Source organism: Notolepis coatsorum (assembly GCF_963971535.1).
Source record: "Notolepis coatsorum genome assembly, chromosome: 2".
NCBI lineage: Eukaryota > Metazoa > Chordata > Actinopteri > Aulopiformes > Paralepididae > Notolepis > Notolepis coatsorum.
The window spans coordinates 51,973,207-51,997,384 of NC_140166.1; the positions used below are offsets into that span (position 1 = coordinate 51,973,207).

A 24,178-nucleotide genomic window follows, 5' to 3' on the forward strand; every position below is an offset into this window, starting at 1 on the left:
CAGAGTGGGAGGCACAGTCATTAGTGTATAGACAGTAGAGCAGAGGAGAGAGAACACAGCCCAAAGGGTTAACCCTTTCACTGTGACAATACAGAAGGTTAACCCTTTCACTGCCACACTACCAAAGGGTTAACCCTTTCACTGTGACAATACAGAAGGTTAAGCCTTTCACTGCCACACAACAAAGGGTTAACCCTTTTCACTACCACACTACAGAAGGTTAACCCTGTCACTACCACACTACAGAAGGTTAACCCTTTCACTACCACAATACAGACGGTTAACCCTTTCACTACCACACTACAGAAGGTTAACCCTTTCACTACCACACTACAGACGGTTAACCCTTTCACTACCACACTACAGACTGTTAACCCTTTCACTACCACACTACAGAAGGTTAACCCTTTCACTACCACCCTACAGATGGTTAACCAGTCTGTGTAACACTGTCTGTTAGTCAGTATGAATCCATTTACTTAAAAAAAAAAGAATTGGCCTGGGTTTTATACATGTGAGGAGTATATTGCAACATTAAAAATGTATCTCTCAGACGGATCCAGATGTCGTAGTAATAACGGAATCATGGTTGAAACAATCTGATGATGACTCCTCCATTGCACTAAGCCATTATAATGTATTTAGAATAGATAGAGTTGGAAGGGGGGGTGGGGTGACCATGTATGTGAAAGGTAACTTGGGCACAAATAATTCACTAATTGTCATTGGAGTGTATAGACCGCCATCGGCTGATGCCGGCTCTGTTGATAAAATAGCAAATGTTTTATCTCTGTATCCTGATACTGAAATGCTCATAATGGGTGACTTTAATTTAGATTGGCTGGGTAGTAATTCTGGGTAATCTCAAGGAAGTTAGTGAAAAAACCTAACCCAATTGGTTACGGAACCAACTAGGCCAAACCCAAAAAATCTCTCAAATTCGTGTCTCCTTTGGCGCGGCTGCGCGGGTCCTGGCCGCACATGGTCATTCCTCCGTGGAGTTTGGGAGTGGGGTCGTGGGACTCGCTGGTTTCCTCATGGTGGCGGGGTCGCCGGGACCGGGAGATTCCTGTCGCCGTGCATGGCGGTGTGAGTGGCACGCGGGCTGTTTGGGTTTTCCTTCGGTCATGACATGCTTTATCGGGGGGGTGTCTTGGATGGGGATGTGTTGGGGATTGATGTGTGGGGTGTTTTGGGGACTGGCTGTTCACATGCCTTCGAGCGACATTGTACTTATTGTACTTTACTTTATGCCTATTCTTATGTCTGCACGTTCTACATTGCACTACTTTTATTTTATTTTATACCCATCATGCTTATGTCTGCTCTTTATGCATTGTTTTTATTCTGTCAACTGTGTGCTGATTTTATGCCTATGTTCATTTTCTATAAATTGCTGTGGGGCACTCTGGACTGCGGTCCATGTGTGAAAAGTCCTATATAGATAGAGTTATTAATATTTATTATTATATTGTAAAAAATGTATGTATTGAAATGTCTGTAAAGTCTCAACGACATTGAAAATGAGGGTGACCTCAATTTTCGAAAATAAATAAAGGTTTGAATGAATATGATCTCATTGACGTTAGACGTTATCACAATGAGAGATAATAGTATAATAAGTACCATTTTTATCATAGCTTTCAGTCTGTCCATGGCCACAAGTTTCACTCTGCCCACCGTTATCAGATTAGACAGTAATAACGCATATCTTAGCAGATTTTTAGTCCCCTCCCCATCTCAGTTATCCAAGTAGCATGAAATAATATTTCTCACAGCAAGAAGGTCCTGGGTCGTAGCCCCGGTGGAAAGCCTTTCTGTGTGGAGTTTGCATATTCTCCTCAGCATACTCCGGTTTCCTCCCACACCATAAATACATTGTGGCTGGAGTTTGTTCCCAGAGACTGTGGCTTCTAACTACTGCTTCTAACTAGTCCTAACTGGTTGGGATGGGTTAAAGGCAGAGGACGAATTTCAGGTCACGTGTAAAAATGAGCTTGATAAATAAAGATAACTTCACTTAACACATTGACGACCACGGCTTGCAGTGTAATATATGGCTGGAGGACAACGCTTTGTCAACAAACCGATGTACTTTCTAACAGCTATATATATACTTTATAGTATTGCTATCTGTCCATTCTCATTGTCACTTGAGTGCATAAACCGTGCCTTCATAATGGCTTAAAGAAAATAAAAATCCATCGGTTGGTTGTCATTTTATAGCGCCATGAATATAAGGTTTATCGCAGTTTTCGCCTCGTCTTTTTTCTGGGGAGCTAGATAATAGGCTAAAGGCTAGTCACGTTATATCAAACGCCATTTCTGCTGTATATATACGAATGAAATAAAACAAACTGCGTAGCATCCGGACTATTACAGAGCATCTATGGATGAAATGGGGGCGGCGGGGGACGCCGATTACTATTATTGATTAGCAATACAGTGTGCGTTCAAGTAGCCATTTTCACTGATCTATCACGTTGCGTTTTAAAACAATGTCCAATCCATCTGTAATTTGGGGGAATAGTATCCTACAGTCAGCCCATGTGATCGCCGGCAGCATTTCGTCATTAGTCATCGGAATCTGGTAGATCGATATGTCCATTGAAATCTGCGTTCCGTAAGGTGATCAAAGATGGAGGATGTTCGTTTGGGATGCTGGCTCATATGAAACGCCCACAGACAGTAAAAAAAAATGTCAATCGCCCTCAATGATACTGCAGTGGAGCGATGGCGCCCCTAAGCGGATCTGGCCGGTATTGCATGTTTCGGAAATCAAATATGCGGGTAGGTCCTGCAAGTCGATCGGGGACGTTAATAGCGTTATTAATATGGAATAAAACAATTACAACTCGCCACGAGTTAACTCGTGGCTCTGGTCCACAACGCATGGCACCGTAACACGTATAAACTCGTGGCTGGTCCTTAAAGTGTTAATGTTGGTGACGGGTATAGACAACATGGGTTGTTATGTCACGTCATTCACAAAGGGGTCACGTGGTGTAGTTAGTTGTAGTAAAAGTCAGCTGTTCACCCGCAGGTTTCAGGTACGTTAATGATGAGGGGGTGAACGGGGAAGTCATATTTTGCTGACCGCACGCACGCTACACTATGATAAATCAAGCCGTGATTCACTTTATTTTGATACTAGTATATGAACTGTTTTAACTTCAATAAACTAACCAAACACAGTATCCTGGAGCAGTGATTTTATGACAAGCGGCGCGTCTGGCAGGTAGCATTATTTCCCAGATTTAGTCTCTTGTCAATCAATCAATCAATCAATCAATCAGATTTATTTATAGAGCACATTTAACATGACACGTGTCAACCAAAGTGCTGTACAGAGGGTAGATACATAGATACATATTGACAACAATCACACTCCGTTGTATGGGAGAGCACACAGGAAAGCACACAGGAAAACAGGGCATGAGTCGGTGAACGGGAAAGGCTAGTAGGTAGAAGTGGGTTTTGAGCCTAGATTTGAAGGCATCTATCGACTATGTAAATGTTTGGACAGTCGCCATACACTTAATATTATAAATGGTGACACTGTAGAACCCTAACATGGCATTATTTGACGGGAAGAACGAGGGTAATGACCTTCCTCTTCTCCTCTCTGTCGCAGAGAGGAACCACGTGTCCAGTCAGACCGTGATGCAACTCTAGAATGACTCAGACTTCAGCTGGAGATAGATGTGTTTATCTTTCACAGAACCTCGCCTTAAGAGATAAAGACCAAGTTATATGGCATCTGTCTATTCAATCAAGTGTACGGTATCCTGATTATGGAAAGATTATGGACGTACTGTACTAGAGTTCAGTGAGATCATCTGTTTCTAAGAATTACCTGCTGCCGCCCCTGGGATGAGGCCTTGTATTGATACACATTCATTCAGGAATCATGTTGTACATTTAACCATCTCTTACAGCTCAGTGGCAAACGCAGTCGGGCGTTGTGGAACTGTTCAATTCTTTACAGGTACCCACTGGTGCAGGTATAAAGCATAACACACCATGTACCCCAGGGAGTGCAATACTACACCCTCTCCCTTGGTACATTCCCAATACTACACCCCCTCCCTTGGTACATTCCCAATACTACACCCCCCCCCCCTTGGTACATTCCCAATACTACACCCTCTCCCTTGGTACATTCCCAATACTACACCCTCTCCCTTGGTACATTCCCAATACTACACCCCCTCCCTTGGTACATTCCCAATACTACACCCTCTCCCTTGGTACATTCCCAATACTACACCCCCCCCCCCCTTGGTACATTCCCAATACTACACCCTCTCCCTTGGTACATTCCCAATACTACACCCTCTCCCTTGGTACATTCCCAATACTACACCCCCTCCCTTGGTACATTCCCAATACTACACCCCCCCCTTGGTACATTCCCAATACTACACCCTCTCCCTTGGTACATTCCCAATACTACACCCTCTCCCTTGGTACATTCCCAATACTACACCCCCTCCCTTGGTACATTCCAAGAGTAGAACCAAAGCAGGTGGAGGATGGGTCACCTGGATGACTGCAGCTTACAGACTCTGATTAAATCCCGGGGGACTGGCTGTATGTTCTGCACTCACTCATTGTAGCTAAAACTCACGATGATTTGCAGTTAAAACTTAAAATCAGTATGCTTGTGAGAAAAGATTATTTAGGACTAAACTAGAGGCTGGGGGTGATTGGAGCTAAATGAGATTGAAGCTGTTCTCCAAGTCCGGTCGTAGTCTCACTTCATAATAACACCACAGACCAATAGGCCTGTTATCCAGGGGTGTAAAGTACTTGAGTAATTGTACTCAAGTACTTTACAATACTTAAGTACTGTTTTTGGGGATCTGTACTTTACTCGAGTATTATTCGGTTTGTATACTTTTACTCAATTACATTTCAGAGGAAAAAAAACATACTTTTTACTCCTTACATTTAAAATGCAGACCTACAAAGTACAAATCTCACATGTCCAACCATTTTAATTAGTATATTTGTTTCTCTTGCCGAACTAACGTTAACGTTATTAATCCTGCGGCCGCACTTTATTTAAAAACAGCCAATCAAATCCCCATCAATGGAAAATGAACCCACCCATACCCATGCTGATTGGTCCTTGACTAGAAAGCAGGGATCTTTGATTAAACACTTGCTATCAGAAGAATAGACAGTCAGAGTGACAAGCTACAGAAGACGGCCACAAACGATAGTACGAGTGATGAAGAGGACGAAAACAGAACATTTCATTGCCCCGGAATTAAAAAAAAGTTTTTACTTTTACATTTAAAAGTAGAAACTGTTTTTATCTATACTATCTATTCAATACTATACTTTATCTAGATTTTGAGACGGTACCCATACTTTCACTTAAGTATAATTTCTGGGTACTTTTTACACCCCTGCTGTTATCCAAGTCTGGTGGTAGACTCACTTCATAGTAACACCACAGACCTGGGCTGCAGTTCCTCCAGAGTGTCTAGCCTGCGTAGCTCTGTTGTCACCTGCCCAGCTAATCACCTTAAATAGAGTGTTAGTGTAGATACTCAGTGTCCCTTCTATTCTGGGTCAGTGGTGCAGTCAGGAGGACCATGCAGTACATTAGCAACACCTCTGCTACTACCTACTGATGGATTTATTGACCGCTCTCATTTAAAGAAGTACAATGAAGGGCAGGGATAAGCCGTTGTTGTCATGGTTACTATACCAGTCTTGCCTTGCCCTGGTTTAATCCAAGTAGCCTTCGCTGTGGAATAGAATAGCCATAGACCATCGTAACACTTCCGGTATTCTGAAATCGTGGGAGAGAGAGCGGGGGGAGAAAATTAATGAATGTGGATGAGAGCCTCGACATTAAGTGGTTGTAGCTACGGCTGCGTGGGTGCTGGAGACATGATCCAATAGACTGTTATACACCTGAGTCTCCTGAACACGGAGAGACCAATCCCAAGTCGATCGGCACTTTCTCGGCCGAGCTATAGTCACTTTGTCGCACCTTCTCCCGAACTACGCACGCCCAGATTGATGAACCTAGACTCCGTGGGCAATCTGCGAGTGCGTAGTTCGGGAGCAGGTGCGACAAAGTGACTTAATGTCAAGGCTCTCTCATCCACATTCATTCATGTTCTCCCCCCCGTTCTCTCCTCCCATGAGCTCAATGTAACGCGGAAGTGCAGTAGTCTCTATGCCACTGTATAAAAGGGGCTTCTTTCCTAACCTCTGATAACCCAAGGATTATTATTTTAGTTTTCTTACATTCATCATGATGAAGTCATATTATTTGCACATTGGGTGAAGATGCCACCGACCCAAGTGACTGAAGGCTAGAAAACATCCACGGCCAGAGCTGGCCGGGGAGCCTCTTCTTCCCCATTAGTGTGCCAGCAGCGAGTATCCGGGGAGCCTCTTCTTCCCCATTAGTGTGCCAGCAGCGAGTATCCGGGGAGCCTCTTCTTCCCCATTAGTGTGCCAGCAGCGAGTATCCGGGGAGCCTCTTCTTCCCCATTAGTGTGCCAGCAGCGAGTATCCGGGGAGCCTCTTCTTCCCCATTAGTGTGCCAGCAGCGAGTATCCGGGGAGCCTCTTCTTCCCCATTAGTGTGCCAGCAGCGAGTATCCGGGGAGCCTCTTCTTCCCCATTAGTGTGCCAGCAGCGAGTATCCGGGGAGCCTCTTCTTCCCCATTAGTGTGCCAGCAGCGAGTATCCGGGGAGCCTCTTCTTCCCCATTAGTGTGCCAGCAGCGAGTATCCGGGGAGCCTCTTCTTCCCCATTAGTGTGCCAGCAGCGAGTATCCGGGGAGCCTCTTCTTCCCCATTAGTGTGCCAGCAGCGAGTATCCGGGGAGCCTCTTCTTCCCCATTAGTGTGCCAGCAGCGAGTATCCGGGGAGCCTCTTCTTCCCCATTAGTGTGCCAGCAGCGAGTATCCGGGGAGCCTCTTCTTCCCCATTAGTGTGCCAGCAGCGAGTATCCCGGGGTCACGTTTCAACCATCGGTAATGGAGGGCGGGAACAAAGACGCTCTCTGTCTCTGAAATATGCAGCGTTGAAACAACAAGTTGTCTTCCCCCTCCTTTGCATGTTGGGACAGACATGAGTAGCCTACTGTACCTCATGGTTCATCTTGGTCTGTTGTTATTCTGTACCTGGTGACTTGCCTCATGGTGATAAAAGAACGTTTCAATAATTTCCCTTTTTATCCACTCTAATAAAAAGGCTTGTTAGCAGGCTTGGTTTGATGAAGATGAAGATGCACCCTGTGTCGAAACGTTAGTTGTAATTAAATAAAGCTTTTCTATTGTCTAAAGAATTCTATGGTCCCCCACAATTGCTCTTAACCCTTTCACGACCACACTACAGAAGGTTAACCTTTCACTACCACACTACAGGCGGTTAGTGAAAGGGTTAATCATTTGTTGTGTGGCAGTGAAGGGGTTAACCTTCTGTATTGTTGCAGTGAAAGGGTTAACCATTTGGTAGTGGTAGTGAAAGGGTTAACCATTTCTCTTGCGTCAGTGAAAGGATTAACCTTCTGTATTGTCGCAGTGAAAGGGTTAACCCTTTGGTAGTGTGGTAGTGAAAGGGTTAACCATTTGGTAGTGTGGTAGTGAAAGGGTTAATCTATCTGTTCCAGTGTTCTACTTTGGACTAAAGCTAAACACTGGGGCGACAGTGGCTCAGGAGGTAGAGCAGTCGTCCGGTAATCCGGAGGTTCCCGGCAGCGTGTCGGAGTGTCCTTGAGCAAGACGCTTAACCCCTAACTGTTCCCGATGAGCAGGTTGGCACCTTGCATGGTCGCCTCCGCCGTCGGTGTGTGAATGTGTGAGTGAATTGGTAAAATGTGAGGAACAAATTGTAAAGCGCTTTGGATAAAAGCACAGATTTATGAGTGTCCTATGTTTTGTCAGATTTCTTTTTGTGGTTTGGTTTGAGCCATGTGTAACTTCTCCTTTTTGGCTTGTTTGCAGTGTTAGCATAATAAATTTTTTAAATACTTACACCCAGTCAGAAGCCAATGAGCTTCTGTAGCTTGCAGAGCTGTAGTTAGTGATGCACATTTGTCTTGAATGGGGAAGGCTAACGATCCATTTTCCAGTTATAGCCTATAAGTGTTAATGCAAACGTATTCACCATGTGACATACAAAAACAAAAGTCACATTTTACTTTTGCCACAAACTGCAACAGATGGATTGTGTGTATTTCTGTATGATGATTACTCACATGGCTCCCTCCCCTTTAATCGACCTCTCTATCCCCTTTTCTCTTTCAGCCAGAAACTTCAATGTCCAGAAGTCGGAGGCCATGCTGCGAAAGGTACCTGACCTGCCCGACTCTTCTGTCTCTCTTCGACACACTGTTTCCATACAGTAACTGCTTTACCTGCGTGACCTGCATGCAGGGGTGTAAAGTACTTGAGTAATTGTACTTCATTACAATACTTAAATACTGTTTTTGGGGATTTGTACTTTACTCGAGTATTATTAGGTTTGTATACTTGTACTTTTACTCAATTACATTTCAGAGAAAAAAAATACTCTTTACTCCTTACATTTAAAATGCAGACCTACAAAGTACAAATCTCGCAGGTCCAACGATTTTAATTAGTATATTTGTTTCTCTGGCCGAACTAACGTTAACGTTATTAATCCTGCGGCCGCTCTTTATTTAAAAACAGCCAATCAAATCCCCATCAATGGAAAATTAACCTGCCCATACCCATGCTGATTGGTCCTTGACTAGAAAGCGGGGATCTTTGATTAAACATCTGCTATCAGAAGAATATACAGTCAGAGTGACAAGCTACAGAAGACGGCCACAAACGATAGTACGAGTGATGAAGAGGACGAAACGGAACATTTCATTGCCCCGGAATAAAAAAAAATTACATTTAAGTACATTTAAAAGTAGAAACTTCTTTTTACTTTTACTCAAGTGTGTTTTTAGCCAGATACTCTGACTTTTACTTGAGTAAGATTTTGAGACTGTACCCATACTTTCACTTTAGTATAATTTCTGGGTACTTTTTACACCCCTGCCTGCATGAGACTCTCACTGTTGTCGTATGACCAGGTCCATGATTACAGCCTCTTTCTCATTGGACACAGTGCCGGGACATGGAAATGAGGCTGTCTCTTTCAAACACCGATTTGCGTTGTGTGTCAAAGTGTCTAAGCCCCTCCCCCTTACCCGTCTCTGCAAATGAGAATTGATCCACTTGCTGCTGATAGTGCAGCTATCAGTTAACCTCGTTCCCAGCTTTATCTCAAGAGATAAAGCCTGGTAAAGCACTACGGCCGAAAGTGGGAATCGTATAGGAAGTCCCGCCCCTGAAATCACGACAGGTGCTCGTGAAAATGCACTCCCCCCAGAAACAACCTCGTTATCGCCTCCCTCGACAGTTCGAGCGTCTGCTTGTTGTTTGTTTCCCTGGGGACTATAAACAGATCAGGGGGTGCCCGGAAACCGGAAAGCCTGTAGCCGGTATTTCTGTATTTCCGATTAACACTTTAGGAGGCATAGCTTTACCAGCCTAAGCTATCAGTGCTGCCCACTGTTGCCCAGTGTCTAAGCCTCCTCAGCCACTTAGTGTGTGTGTGTGTGTGTGTGTGTGTGTGTGTGTGTGTGTGTGTGTGTGTGTGTGTGTGTGTGTGTGTGTGTGTGTGTGTGTGTGTGTGTGTGTGTGTGTGTGTGTGTGTGTGTGTGTGTGTGTGTGTGTGTGTGTGTGTGTGTGTGTGTGTGTGTGTGTGTGTGTGTGTGTGTGTGTGTATGTACAGTGTATGTACAGTGTGTGTGTGCGTGCGTGTGGGGGGTTATACATTTGTTGTGAGTGCACAGGCCAATCTGGCACAAACAGTTTGTGACAAGATAAGATAATCCTTTATTAATCCCCTTGGGGAAATTCAGGTGTCAAAGCAGCATGGGGGGGGGGATACAGAGCTTTACAGTCCAGTATCTATTCTTTTTTATTTAATTTTTTTTTATTTGTCTTTTTTCCCCCTCCATTTTCCTCTGATTTTCTCCCATCCCAATGTTAGTCGTATGCCGATTCCCAGTCCCTTCCTGGTCGCTGCGCACTTACCCCCCACAGTCAGATCATCTGGGAGAGTGGAGGCTACCACGTGCTTCCTCCGACACACGTCCAGCCAATCACCGCTTCTTTTCACCTGGCAGCGCGGATTCTCATTGAGAGGGCGTAGCGTGTGGGAGGACCACACTATCCCCCTCAAGTCCAATCCGCGCTTAGCAGGCGCCCCGACCGAACTGTAGGAGTCGCTGTTTACAACGACCCGGACCCACCCCGCCAGCTTCTCCCACCCTCTAATACAGCCAATTGTATTAGTGCAGACGGCCAGCCAAGCTGGTGACAACCCCGGAGCTGTGAGCTGGATTCGAACAGGCGAATCCAGCTCACAGCTCCGGGGCTGGTGACGAACGCAATCTCCGCTCGGCCACCTAACCGCCCTAGTCCAGTATCTATTCTATATACACTGTAGATACAATATAAAATATAAATACAAATACACTATAAAAGTACACAATACAAAAAGTACAGTGAGTGCACGTGGATATGAGTTCTCACATCCTGAGTTTTGACAGCGATAGTTCTGGCAGCAGGGCCGGTCGTCCGAGCCCTTGGTTGTAGAGCCTGATGGCTGCCGGTATAAAGGATGTGACGAGTGTATTTCATAGGAAGATCCATTGTGCCAAAGCAAACACACCCTCTACATGTCTACTGTATGTACCATATAATTATAATTATAATAATTCATTACATTTATATAGCGCTTTTCTCATACTCAAAGCGCTTCACAATGTAGGGTGGACATTGCCTCCTTCACCACCACTGGTAGCACCCAACCTTGGGCTATGCAGGCTCAATGGCTGCCATACACTGGCACCCGGCACACGTCACACCACACAATGGCTGAACGGCTCAGGAGACAGGGATTGATATCAGCCAATTAAGGGGAAGGGATGATTAGGTGGCCTTGATGTCAGAGACCTGATTGGGAATTTGGCCAGGAACGTCGGGGAACCCCCTACTCTTTACGATAGGCATCCTGGGTTCTTTAACGACCGAATTCAGTCAGGACCTCGGTTTAGCGTCTCATCCCAAGGACGGCACTCACAGCTGTAAGGTGTCCCTATCACCGTAACAGGGGCATTATATATCTGATATGTCACCCCAAAACTTATGAACCTCCTATAATGACATGTAAACCTGTGTTTACCAGTAGTAACACATGCCCATCTCTTCTTCCAGCATTTGGAGTTCAGGAGACAGTTGAAAGTCGACACAATAACCACCGAATGGCAACCTCCAGAGGTAAACCACTTACACAGAGTTATCCAGTCAGATATATAGTCGGATATAGTCATTAGTCAGATATATAGTCATAGAAAAGTGTCTATGTCCAGTTGTATTGATCTTGTTTATATTGTCATTTGGTTTTTTTATGCAGGCAGGAAGTTCCATATCCAGATTTCCTCATTTTAGTATTGGATAAATATTTTACATCTCACCGATGTGACTATACATACTGTATCACACTCCATGCATTTGGTACTTTGTACACATTAGCAGTGTGGTTTACAGTATAGTTGTTGTGTGTGTCCGGATCTAGAAAATGCTGTCAATGTGGGTTTATCTAAAATGCTACCAAGCCACAGTTAGACTTCCTGTTAACCCTTTCACTGCCGCACTAGCTACCAAACGGTTAAAGAACAGTGCCGGAGAACAATGCCAGCCAGCCTTTCATTAGCAAGTAACCCACCACTTAACTTGTCTAGACAGACACCAGCTGTAATTTGGTGATGGATTGATATCATGTTGTTTCCAGGTGATAGAAATACAATATGTTATTGTGTCTAGGTGATATATCAGTATCTTATTGTGTCTACAGTAGGTGATAGAGAAGTATCTTGTTGTGTCTAGATGATATCAGTATCTTGTTGTGTCTAGATTATATCAGTATCTTGTTGTGTCTAGGTGATATAGCAGTATCTTGTTGTGTCTAGATTATAACAGTATCTTGTGTCTATATTATATCAGTATCTTGTTGTTTCTAGATTATATCAGTATCTTGTTGTGTCTAGGTGATATCAGTATCTTGTTGTGTCTATATTATATCATTATCTTGTTGTGTCTAGATTATATCAGTATCTTGTTGTGTCTAGATTATATCAGTATCTTGTTGTGTCTAGATTATATCAGTATATTGTTGTGTCTAGGTGATATATCAGTATCTTGTTGTGTCTACAGTAGGTGATATATCAGTATCATGTTGTTTCTAGATTATATCAGTATCTTGTTGTGTCTAGATTATAGCAGTATCTTGTTGTTTCTAGATTATATCAGTATCTTGTTGTGTCTAGATTATAGCAGTATCTTGTTGTGTCTAGATTATAGCAGTATCTTGTTGTGTCTATATTATAGCAGTATCTTGTTGTGTCTAGATTATATCAGTATCTTTGTTGTGTCTAGATTATAGCAGTATCTTGTTGTGTCTAGATTATATCAGTATATTTGTTGTTTCTATATTATATCAGTATCTTGTTGTGTCTATATTATATCAGTATCTTGTTGTTTCTATATTATATCAGTATCTTGTTGTTTCTATATTATATCAGTATCTTGTTGTTTTCTAGATTATATCAGTATCTTGTTGTGTCTAGGTGATATATCAGTATTGTGTTGTGTCTAGATTATATCAGTATCTTTGTTGTGTCTAGATTATAGCAGTATCTTGTTGTGTCTAGATTATAGCAGTATATTTGTTGTGTCTAGATTATATCAGTATCTTGTTGTTTCTATATTATATCAGTATCTTGTTGTGTCTATATTATATCAGTATCTTGTTGTTTCTATATTATATCAGTATCTTGTTGTTTTCTAGATTATATCAGTATCTTGTTGTGTCTATGTGATATATCAGTATTGTGTTGTGTCTAGATTATATCAGTATCTTGTTGTGTCTAGATTATAACAGTATCTTGTTGTGTCTAGATTATAACAGTATCTTGTTGTTTCTAGGTGATATATCAGTATTTTGTTGTTTCTAGATTATATCAGTATCTTGTTGTGTCTAGATTACAACAGTATCTTGTTGTTTCTAGGTGATATATCAGTATCTTGTTGTGTCTAGGTGATATATCAGTATCTTGTTGTCTAGGTGATATATCAGTATCGTGTTGTGTCTAGATTATATCAGTATCTTGTTGTGTCTAGATTATATCAGTATCGTGTTGTGTCTAGGTGATATATCAGTATCTTGTTGTGTCTAGATTATATCAGTATCTTCTTGTTGTGTCTAGGTGATAGAGAAGTATCTATCGGGAGGTATGTTTGGCCATGATCGAGAGGGCAGCCCCATCTGGTATGATGTCATTGGGCCGATGGATCCCAAAGGCCTCTTCCTGTCCGCCGCCAAGCAGGACTTCATCAAGTCCAAGATCAGAGACTGTGAGATGCTGCAGAAGCAATGTGAGGTCCAGTCCCAGAAGGTGAGGAAAGAGGAAAGCCTGCTACTAGTACATCGTAATGTGAAGTGATACAGTGTGATATGATATATAATACAGTATGATGTTGTAATCCTGGCTTGAAAGTAGCAACGAAGGGTGGGGGGCACACAAAACAATGAAATATGAAAAAAATAAAAGAAGGAAATGAACAGACATCATTATACAACATACATCATATCACATTCAACAGACATCACATAAAGCACAGGTATCGCATACATTTCCCACATAATATACAAGGCGTTCATTCACGCAGATAGACACCACATAAACACAAGAGACTTGAGATACTATGATGCACCTTGTAACTGAGGGGTACAATTCCCTGACTGTATTGATAAGTATGGTATTATTAAACCACTACCTCTTGTACTTTAACTTCTGGCCATCCAGTACATGATATAGATATGATGAACACTTTCCAACCTGATGAAACGAAGTCCACACAAATGTACAAATCGAATATTTTATATAGCAAAGGGTATATACAACGTTCACTTGATGACATTTATGATTTGAAATGCACTTGTATGGCAAATGAGTATTCGTAGGTAAATCAACATTGAATGTCCAATCTCTGGTTACGCAGGGAGTAAGTATACAACCCGGTTCTTTAGGGAACTATAGCGATGGTACTTAAATGATTATAGCTGGATACACTAAGGGGGGGGGGGGTCCCGCTGGTTGTAAGACAGTAGGAGGGGGGGTTAGAAGAGCCGCTGGCGGTATCCCATCTGGCCGACGATTTCTTGGGAGAATTCAGAGTCCTGAACACGATGCCCACAGAACCTCGGTCCGCAGATGAATACAGCTGGACCCTCTGGTGGACGGTAGCTGCCGGTCCACAACGGAGAGACGTGAGGCGACCTCACTGGTGTAGAGCGCCGTCTCACCTGGACTCCTCTCCGGGGGGTAGTTCCAACACTCAGCAGTGTTGGCCGTTATCCATGGAATAATCAAAGCACCCAAAGCATGTAGATAATCCAAGCCGTGGAAGGCTCGCCGTCGTCCGGGTAAAGTAATCCAATGTACAGGTCCACTCGTCCTGGCCCGGAGCTCCTCGGATGCAAGCACCACAAGTGGTCTGCCCAGCCTGGTTAAGACTCCAAATAACGTCAGGAACGATGGGGGTGCTGCTCACTTTATAACTCTAACCGAACGATGCACCATACATAATAGACTATTATTAGCTTAATAGAAATACGTCCAACTCGACGGTATAGTGCCAAACTATGACAATTCAACTATTAATCCACACGATATCTCAATGCCTATTCTGAGGCCAAGTAGGCCTTACTGCACCACACGTGCGTCGTGGGTGAGGCTTCGCGTCTGTTACTCGGTTGGAGGGTAAAGGACTAATGGACTAAAAGAAAGTTCTACTTTACTTGCGCCATATATATATGCGCTGTGAACAAATAGTACCATTCGTATTTCGCCAGACGTATTCCTACGCGGAACCGGGCTTGCCACGACATATTGGTCGGCACGATTGAACTTGAACCTAGGGGTATGGCTGCTGGCGCCAGGTTCTCGTCCAATGGTAGAATGAAACTATTATGGGCTGTTTAGTAGACTAAAGGGATATTCAGTGCATATTGTACAAGGAATATACAGGGGATATCAAACGATATACAAATACTATTAAATATATATCCATAAATAAATATATATATTCGGTTTAATCTGATCCTTCACAACAGCCGCCCCCTAATTAGTCCCACCTAATTAGCTAAGCAGAGACAGATTAACCGCACTGTCTACCACTCAAGGTCCGCTGTAAGGGTCAGTCAACTCACAAAGTCATGGGGTCATGGTCATCATCGATAGTATCTGGGAGTCGGGGCAGTTCTATTAGCCTCGCCACGGGTCGTGTGTAAGTTCGCCCTTGGACGAGTACTTCAGCTGCTCGGACCTTGCCGTCGGCACCGGTGATCACTTTGCTTACGCGGCCAGCCGGCCACATAGCTCTGGGTAGTGACTGGTCGATAATCATGACGACTGTTCCTTCTGTCAAATTGTCTCTCTCTTTTACCCACTTCTGGCGGGTCTGTAGAGACGGTAGGTAGTGGAGTAGGAAGCTGCTCCAAAACTTGTCAGCTAGTACTTGACTGTACCTCCACATTCTTCGGCCGTTCGCTTCTTCAGGCCTGTACATTGTCTGGGGTAGCGCGGGGTCCAGCCGCCCCATTAAGAGTGTGTTGGGGGTGACTGGGTCGACATCTGCTACATCACTGGAGACGTAACCGAGGGGTTTTGAGTTCAATACTCCCTCGATCTCCGTGAGGACTGTCATTAGGACTTCCTCCGCCACAGTCTGGGCCCCAATCACGGCGTACAGGGCTGTCTTTATAGAACGTACTTCTCGTTCCCAGGTTCCACCGAAGTGGGGTGCGTTCGGGGGATTAAACTGGAAGTCAATCTGGGATGGAGCTAGGTGGGTCTTAAGTTCTGGGCCCATAGCTTGGAAGCTCTCTCTCAGCTCTCTTTCTCCGCCTTTGAAGTTTGTCCCGTGATCAGACAACAATGTAGACGGTTTTCCTTTCCGTGATGTGAATCTTCGGAAGGCCATAAGGAATGAGTCTGTGCTCATGGTCGGAAGGAGCTCGATATGTATCGCTCTGGTGGTCATGCATTTGAATACAATACCCCACCGCTTCTCGGTTCCTCTTCCTCTCTTTATATACAACGGGCCAAAACAGTCCATGCCTGTGGAGTGGAATGGCTTGTCGCCGATTCGGAGGCGACAGAGGGGTAAGTCAGCCATCCGTGGTATGCTGGGCTGCGCGCGCCACTTTCGGCAGTCTAGACAGGTTCGCTGGAAGCGTCGCACCGCTTCTCTTCCTTGAAGTATCCAATAGCGACGTCTGATCTCCGCGAAGACTCTCTCTGCTCCTGCGTGGTGTACATCCTCGTCGTATTTCTTTATGATCAGCTCTGTGACCTTGTGTCGGCTGTTCAAGACTATCGGGTACTTAATGTCATCCGGTAGATCGGGGGCTCTCCGCAGGCGACCACCCACTCTGATGAGATTATGGGCGTCACTCTCGGGTGCCAGGTGGAGCAGTCTGCTGTCTGATGGGACGGGCTTTCCTCCCTGTAGACAGTCTAGCTCATCGGGGAACGAGTCTCTCTGGGCTCGTTGTAGTAGAAGAAGTTCTGCTTCTTCGTAGTCAGCTGCTGAAATGTCAGTGGTGGACTGAATCTCTGGGTGGTGCCACAGGAATGTCTTTTGCTGCGCACTCTCTAGGGTAATGCAGTCATCTATGTTGGGGTCTGTGGAGGCGACTGTGCTCAGTCCACAGAACATAGGTTTCTTGTTCTCAGCCTCCTCGTTACTTGCTTCCCGTGGGGTGGGCGTAGGCCACTCTTCTTCCGGGAGCTTGAGGAATTCTGGTCCGTCACTGTAGATGTTGCGACGGGTGAGGTCATCCAGAGACATTCCCCGGGTGATGACGTCAGCTGGGTTGTGTTTGGTGTCCACATACCGCCAGCTCGCTGCTTCTGTTAACTCTTGAATCTCGGTGACTCTGACTCCCATGAAGACTTTGTATCTGCTCCAGATACAAAGTGATCCATGTGATCCATGTGAGTACTGTCGTGGAATCTGACCACAAGATTGTTCTGTGCACCGGAATGGTGAGTTCACGTTGGATTAACGTGGCTAGATGCGCTCCTGCTAGGGCTGCGCAGAGCTCTAGACGCGGGATAGATTGTTGCTTTCGTGGGGCTATTCTTGAGCGAGCCAGGATGAAAGCAGTGTGTATCTTTCCTCCCTTCTCTTGGGCACGCAAGTAGGCCACCGATCCATAGGCTACTTCGGAGGCGTCGCTGAAGACGTGTAGATCAATCTTGCATGTCTCTGGCCTCACTGTGGATGGGAAGTAGCTGCGGCGTATATTGACGCCTGGGAGTGAGCGGAGTTCCGTCTCCCACTCTCTCCATGTGGAGGCAAGGTGTGCGGGTATTGGGTCGTCCCAGCCCTGGTCCTTGTCCCATAGTGCTCGTACAATCATCTTTGCCCTGGTGGTGTAAGGTAGAATACATCCCAACGGGTCATATTGTCTGGCGAGTGTTCTGTACACACTCCGTCTGGTGGTCGGTGTCGCCGTCGACCTTCCCTGCTCTGGAGTCAGGGGTTTGTGTCTATAGTGGAGCGAGTCTGTTTTGAAGCGCCAGACTAGTCCTAGTGTCATTTCTTGGGCTTCTCCTGGGATGGTCGCCATCCAGGTCTCGCTGCTGGCAGCCTTGTCCGCGGGGGAGAGGCTGCGCAATACATGCGGGTCACTGCTGGCCCACTGCCTGAGATCAAAGCCGCCTTTGATCAGGGAGGCGCGTAGCTTGATTAGGAGAGCCTCGGCTTCTTCTTGAGTCGAAACGCTTTGTAAACAGTTGTCCACGTAGAAACTGTTCTTCACACTGTGTCGGACCTCTTCATCTGCTGCTGGGTCCTCTGCGACGTGTTTCTGTAGTTCAAATGTAGCACAGCACGGGCTGCATGTGGTTCCGAAGGGGAGTACTTCCCACTGGTAGATGGCTGGGTTCTCATCTCCGATCCTCTCTCTCCATAGGAACCGCAGCAGGGGCTTGTCCTCCTCCACTAGTCTCACCTGCAGGAACATCCCTTTGATATCCCCGCTGATAGCCACCTTGTCCTGGCGGAAGCGCAGTAGCACGCCTAGTAGGGAGGGGCCGAGTGTGGGGCCGGGCAAGAGCTCTTTATTCAGATTTTGGGATCCGATCTGGTAGCTGCAGTTAAACACAATGCGATCCTTGCCGTTGTGGTGGACCTTGTGATGCGGCACGTACCATGATTCGGTCGTCTGATCGGCCTCTTTAATGTCAATCTTTGTCACGTGTCCCGCTGTGATTAGCTTCTCAATCTCAGCGCGGTACACACCCTCTTGAGCGGGGTCTTTGGCTAGGCGCCGCTCCGTGTTCAATAGATAGCGCTCCGTGGCGTCTTTCTTTGCGTGAAAGGTGGGCATTCCCTCTCGCCTCAGGAGTGGAGTTGCGTATCTCATCACTCCGCCGACTGTGACTCTCTTTGTCCCTTGCTCGAGTAGGTTGATGGCGTAAATGTCTTCTTTAGAACGAATATCTTTCTTTTCGTTCTTAAAGGGCATTGTCTCTAGTGTCCATAGCCTCTCGACATGCTGCAGGAGAGTGGTGTCTTCTTCAGTCGTTCTGGAGTGGAGGCAGCTAGTGGCTGCTGTTCGGTTGAGAGATTTAGCGAGGGGGCCTTGTAGTGTCCACCCTAGGCGGGTCTCGACTGCTGCAGGACAGCCTCGGGGTCCTGTATGGACCCGGTCAATCGGGACTATGAGTTCTGCATGGTCGGAGCCTATCAGCAGGGTCGGGGTAGCGCCGTCTATGAGCGAGATAGGTAGTTGACGCAGGTGCACATATTTATCCATCAACTTGGCGATGGGGTAGGTGTACTGCGATAGTCCTATTTCTTGGCTGGTGAAAGCATTTGTAATCCTATACCGTCGCTCTGGCTGCCCGTTTGCTGCGATAGTGAAGGAGACATTTTCACCCTTTATCGTCTTTAAATCTCTTCTTATTGTCCGAATCGTCATTTGGTTCTCGCTCCCCCGCAGTCCCAGCTGGGCCGCAGCGGACGCGAGCAGAAGGGTCTTCTCTGACCCGTCATCAAGGACGGCGTAAGTGTCCATGACTTTATCTTGGTAGCTCAATGTCACACGGACTACCTTTAAGAGCACTTGGGCGCCGCTGCTGCTGGCGGGGTCAATGTACATGACACTTGCCTTGGTGCCGCTCGATGGTGCAGGTGAAGGCCGTCTTCTGTTACTGTCGTGTAGTATATCTAGATGGGCTCCGTCGCACCGACTGCACCTTTTCTTTAGGCGGCATTCGGCTGCCATGTGACTGCGCGCACATCGGTAACAGCGCCTGTTGGACTTTATCCATTGACTCACTTCTTCTGCATTCATCTTTGTGAACAGGTCACATTGTTACAGCCAGTGTTCTTTCTCACAGTAGGGGCACACCATCTTCCACTTCTCTTTTCTCGAGGGGGTACTGTGGCTCTTACTGCTCGGTACTGACTCTGATTGGTGCATGACAGTCACCGATCTTCTTCCATCATTTATTCTCCTGGGTCCCTCTCTGGAGCTTGGCGTGCTCCGCCCGAACGTATCCAGTCGTAAGCTGCTGACTTCTCTCGCCAGGAAGTCGGCTAGATCAAGGAGGGATGGTTCGGGGCCGTTAGGATCCCGGTAGTCCCTCTGCCGCCTAAAACGCTCTTGTCTTGCGGGTGGCAGCTTCTCCAAAATCCTCTCGACGTTAGAGTTGGCGTATAGCTCATGCATGCCCTTTTCCCGTTGCGCTCCCAGCATCCCTACCAGGGACTGCACTTTGATTGACAGGTCGTCTAATGAGCGATTGTCTGTTGCTGGGGGTAGGCGATCAATATGCCTTATCTCTTGGATTACGTAATCCCATATACGTCCATATCTCTGGTCCAGCGCTGCTAGGGCCGCGGTGTATGGGGTCGTAGAGGTGGCATAGGCTAGCGCTATATTGTGCACTCGCGGTACTTTCAGGTGCTTCAGTAATATTGCATACTTGTGGCGTTCATCAGCGACATCCACCATCATTGTCTCTAAGCACATCCGGAGCTCCGTGTACTGTGCTCGATTCTCATAGGTGAAGTCTGGAAACGACGGCGTGGCAATGTATGACGCCGTGGATGGCTGATACATCGGCGAGCGTTGGGGGAGAGACCTCCTAGGCGAGTCTCCTCTTGCGCCTCTCTGTGGGCTGGTACCGACAGGGTACCATGGCCCGCTGGTCCAGGTGCTATTCCTCGGGGCTGGTCGTGCGTCGTGCTCACCCGTGAATAGAGTCGGGGGTCTGTAGCGCAGCGCCGCGGGGGTATAGCCTGGGCTGTACTGGACCTCCTGGTCCGGTGGAGTACTGTGCTGTCGTCGGGCTTGGTTCTCCTCCTCTCCCTCTTCTTCCTCTATCAGGTCTTCCAGATCCTGTAGTCGTTTATTTAGCTTCTCCGCAGTGTATGCCGCTCCTTCCTTGTAGCTGGGTCTCGCTTGGACCGGTCTGGGAAGGGGGTCTGCGGGGGGTATAGGCTTGGTCTGTTGGTCAAGTTCAGGGTCGCTTGCTCGGTTAGGAGACGCTGCCCTTGACTGTTGTCTCGACGAGTTCCTTGAACCCCTGGCGGAGGGAGAGGGTGTTGCCTTGAGGATCAGCTGCTCCATTAGCTGCGCTTGTAACTTGTCGCACTCGACTTCGCGCTTGGTGAGATCTGCTTCTCTTTGGGCACCGGCAGCGGCGCGCTGGGCGTCGGCCCGGTCTCTTGCCATATTCTCTTCCGTCTGAAGGCGTCTCATCTCCAGGCGTATGCGCTCTTCTTCGCTCCGTTGCTGTGCTTGGAGTCGATCGCGTTCGCCCTGAAGTCGATCGCGTTCACCCTGAAGTCGATCGCGTTCGGTAGAGGCTGTCAGGCTGACGAGGAACGCCTGTTGTAGCATCCTCTCCGCTTCGCTGGGGGAAGGCGGTTGTGGAGGTGAGCCGCTCCTGGGTGAGCCGCTCCTGGGTGTACTCGTTGGGGAGTCCTGGAGCTCTATTTCCTCGGCGCTCTCCTCCTCTTCTTCCGTGCAGAGTTCTCTCTCTGTAGGGTTGTCTTCCTCCCGGGGCTGGTCGGGGACTACTTCTTCGGTATTGGCGGGGGGTAAAGGCATGTCAGCTCCCTCCTGGTCCCCACCGTGAGCTTGGTCAGTTACATTAGAACCTACTAGGGCCTCTGTGGTCGGGGAAACCTGGTCGTTAAGGTCAGACATAATTTTACTTTCTACTTTTACCGCGTTTACCGTTTGTCGAAGGCTAGGTAGTTGACTGACAGCGTAATCCTCTAAGTACTGAGGTGGCTGTCATCTGCGCTGCGGGCGTTCTACGTTAGGAGGACCGTTTCGTGGAGTGTTCATCATAGGCCATTTTAATATTAATAACACTATATTAATATTACACTAGTTACCCTCCGGCTCGAAGGACCAATTGTAACTGAGGGGTACAATTCCCTGACTGTATTGATAAGTATGGTATTATTAAACCACTACCTCTTGTACTTTAACTTCTGGCCATCCAGTACATGATATAGATATGATGAACACTTTCCCACCTGATGAAACGAAGTCCACACAAATGTACAAATCGAATATTTTATATAGCAAAGGGTATATACAACGTTCACTTGATGACATTTATGATTTGAAATGCACTTGTATGGCAAATGAGTATTCGTAGGTAAATCAACATTGAATGTCCAATCTCTGGTTACGCAGGGAGTAAGTATACAACCCGGTTCTTTAGGGAACTATAGCGATGGTACTTAAATGATTATAGCTGGATACACTAAGGGGGGGGGGTCCCGCTGGTTGTAAGACAGTAGGAGGGGGGGTTAGAAGAGCCGCTGGCGGTATCCCATCTGGCCGACGATTTCTTGGGAGAATTCAGAGTCCTGAACACGATGCCCACAGAACCTCGGTCCGCAGATGAATACAGCTGGACCCTCTGGTGGACGGTAGCTGCCGGTCCACAACGGAGAGACGTGAGGCGACCTCACTGGTGTAGAGCGCCGTCTCACCTGGACTCCTCTCCGGGGGGTAGTTCCAACACTCAGCAGTGTTGGCCGTTATCCATGGAATAATCAAAGCACCCAAAGCATGTAGATAATCCAAGCCGTGGAAGGCTCGCCGTCGTCCGGGTAAAGTAATCCAATGTACAGGTCCACTCGTCCTGGCCCGGAGCTCCTCGGATGCAAGCACCACAAGTGGTCTGCCCAGCCTGGTTAAGACTCCAAATAACGTCAGGAACGATGGGGGTGCTGCTCACTTTATAACTCTAACCGAACGATGCACCATACATAATAGACTATTATTAGCTTAATAGAAATACGTCCAACTCGACGGTATAGTGCCAAACTATGACAATTCAACTATTAATCCACACGATATCTCAATGCCTATTCTGAGGCCAAGTAGGCCTTACTGCACCACACGTGCGTCGTGGGTGAGGCTTCGCGTCTGTTACTAGGTTGGAGGGTAAAGAACTAATGGACTAAAAGAAAGTTCTACTTTACTTGCGCCATATATATATGCGCTGTGAACAAATAGTACCATTCGTATTTCGCCAGACGTATTCTTACGCGGAACCGGGCTTGCCACGACATGTTGGTCGGCACGATTGAACTTGAACCTAGGGGTATGGCTGCTGGCGCCAGGTTCTCGTCCAATGGTAGAATGAAACTATTATGGGCTGTTTAGTAGACTAAAGGGATATTCAGTGCATATTGTACAAGGAATATACAGGGGATATCAAACGATATACAAATACTATTAAATATATATCCTTAAATAAATATATATATTCGGTTTAATCTGATCCTTCACAACACACCTACTCATCTATCACAAACCTAGTCTACAGAGAGAGCCGTTTGTTCAGATATAGTACTGATGTAGTAAGTCTACAGAGAGAGCTGTTTGTCCAGGTATAGTACTGATGTAGTAAGTCTACAGAGAGCTGTTTGTTCAGATATAGTACTGATGTAGTAAGTCTACAGAGAGCCGTTTGTCCAGGTATAGTACTGATGTAGTAAGTCTACAGAGAGCTGTTTGTCCAGGTATAGTACTGATGTAGTAAGTCTACAGAGAGCTGTTTGTCCAGGTATAGTACTGATGTAGTAAGTCTACAGAGAGCTGTTTGTTCAGATATAGTACTGATGTAGTAAGTCTACAGAGAGCTGTTTGTCCAGGTATAGTACTGATGTAGTAAGTCTACAGAGAGAGCTGTTTGTTCAGGTATAGTACTGATGTAGTAAGTCTACAGAGAGAGCTGTTTGTTCAGGTATAGTACTGATGTAGTAAGTCTACAGAGAGAGCTGTTTGTTCAGGTATAGTACTGATGTAGTAAGTCTACAGAGAGAGCTGTTTGTCCAGGTATAGTACTGATGTAGTAAGTCTACAGAGAGCTGTTTGTCCAGGTATAGTACTGATGTAGTAAGTCTACAGAGAGAGCTGTTTGTTCAGGTATAGTACTGATGTAGTAAGTCTACAGAGAGAGCTGTTTGTTCAGATATAGTACTGATGTAGTAAGTCTACAGAGAGAGCCGTTTGTTCAGATATAGTACTGATGTAGTAAGTCTACAGAGAGCTGTTTGTCCAGGTATAGTACTGATGTTGTAAGTCTACAGAGAGCTGTTTGTCCAGGTATAGTACTGATGTAGTAAGTCTACAGAGAGCTGTTTGTTCAGATATAGTACTGATGTAGTAAGTCTACAGAGAGCTGTTTGTCCAGGTATAGTACTGATGTAGTAAGTCTACAGAGAGCTGTTTGTCCAGGTATAGTACTGATGTAGTAAGTCTACAGAGAGCTGTTTGTCCAGGTATAGTACTGATGTAGTAAGTCTACAGAGAGAGCTGTTTGTCCAGGTATAGTACTGATGTAGTAAGTCTACAGAGAGCTGTTTGTCCAGGTATAGTACTGATGTAGTAAGTCTACAGAGAGCTGTTTGTCCAGGTATAGTACTGATGTAGTAAGTCTACAGAGAGCTGTTTGTCCAGGTATAGTACTGATGTAGTAAGTCTACAGAGAGCTGTTTGTTCAGG

General features: G+C 46.1%; 1 protein-coding gene across 1 annotated transcript in view; it reads left to right on the forward strand.

Annotated features, from left to right (window-relative positions):
- Positions 1-24,178, forward strand: part of LOC311224179 (SEC14-like protein 2) — a 74,325-nt gene that overhangs the window by 12,760 nt on the left and 37,387 nt on the right. The window contains exons 3-5 of the mRNA XM_084309053.1: positions 8,281-8,324; positions 11,275-11,337; positions 13,326-13,514. Of these exons, the coding sequence (XP_084165179.1) occupies positions 8,281-8,324; positions 11,275-11,337; positions 13,326-13,514 (296 nt within the window). The remainder of the gene's footprint in view (positions 1-8,280; positions 8,325-11,274; positions 11,338-13,325; positions 13,515-24,178) is intronic.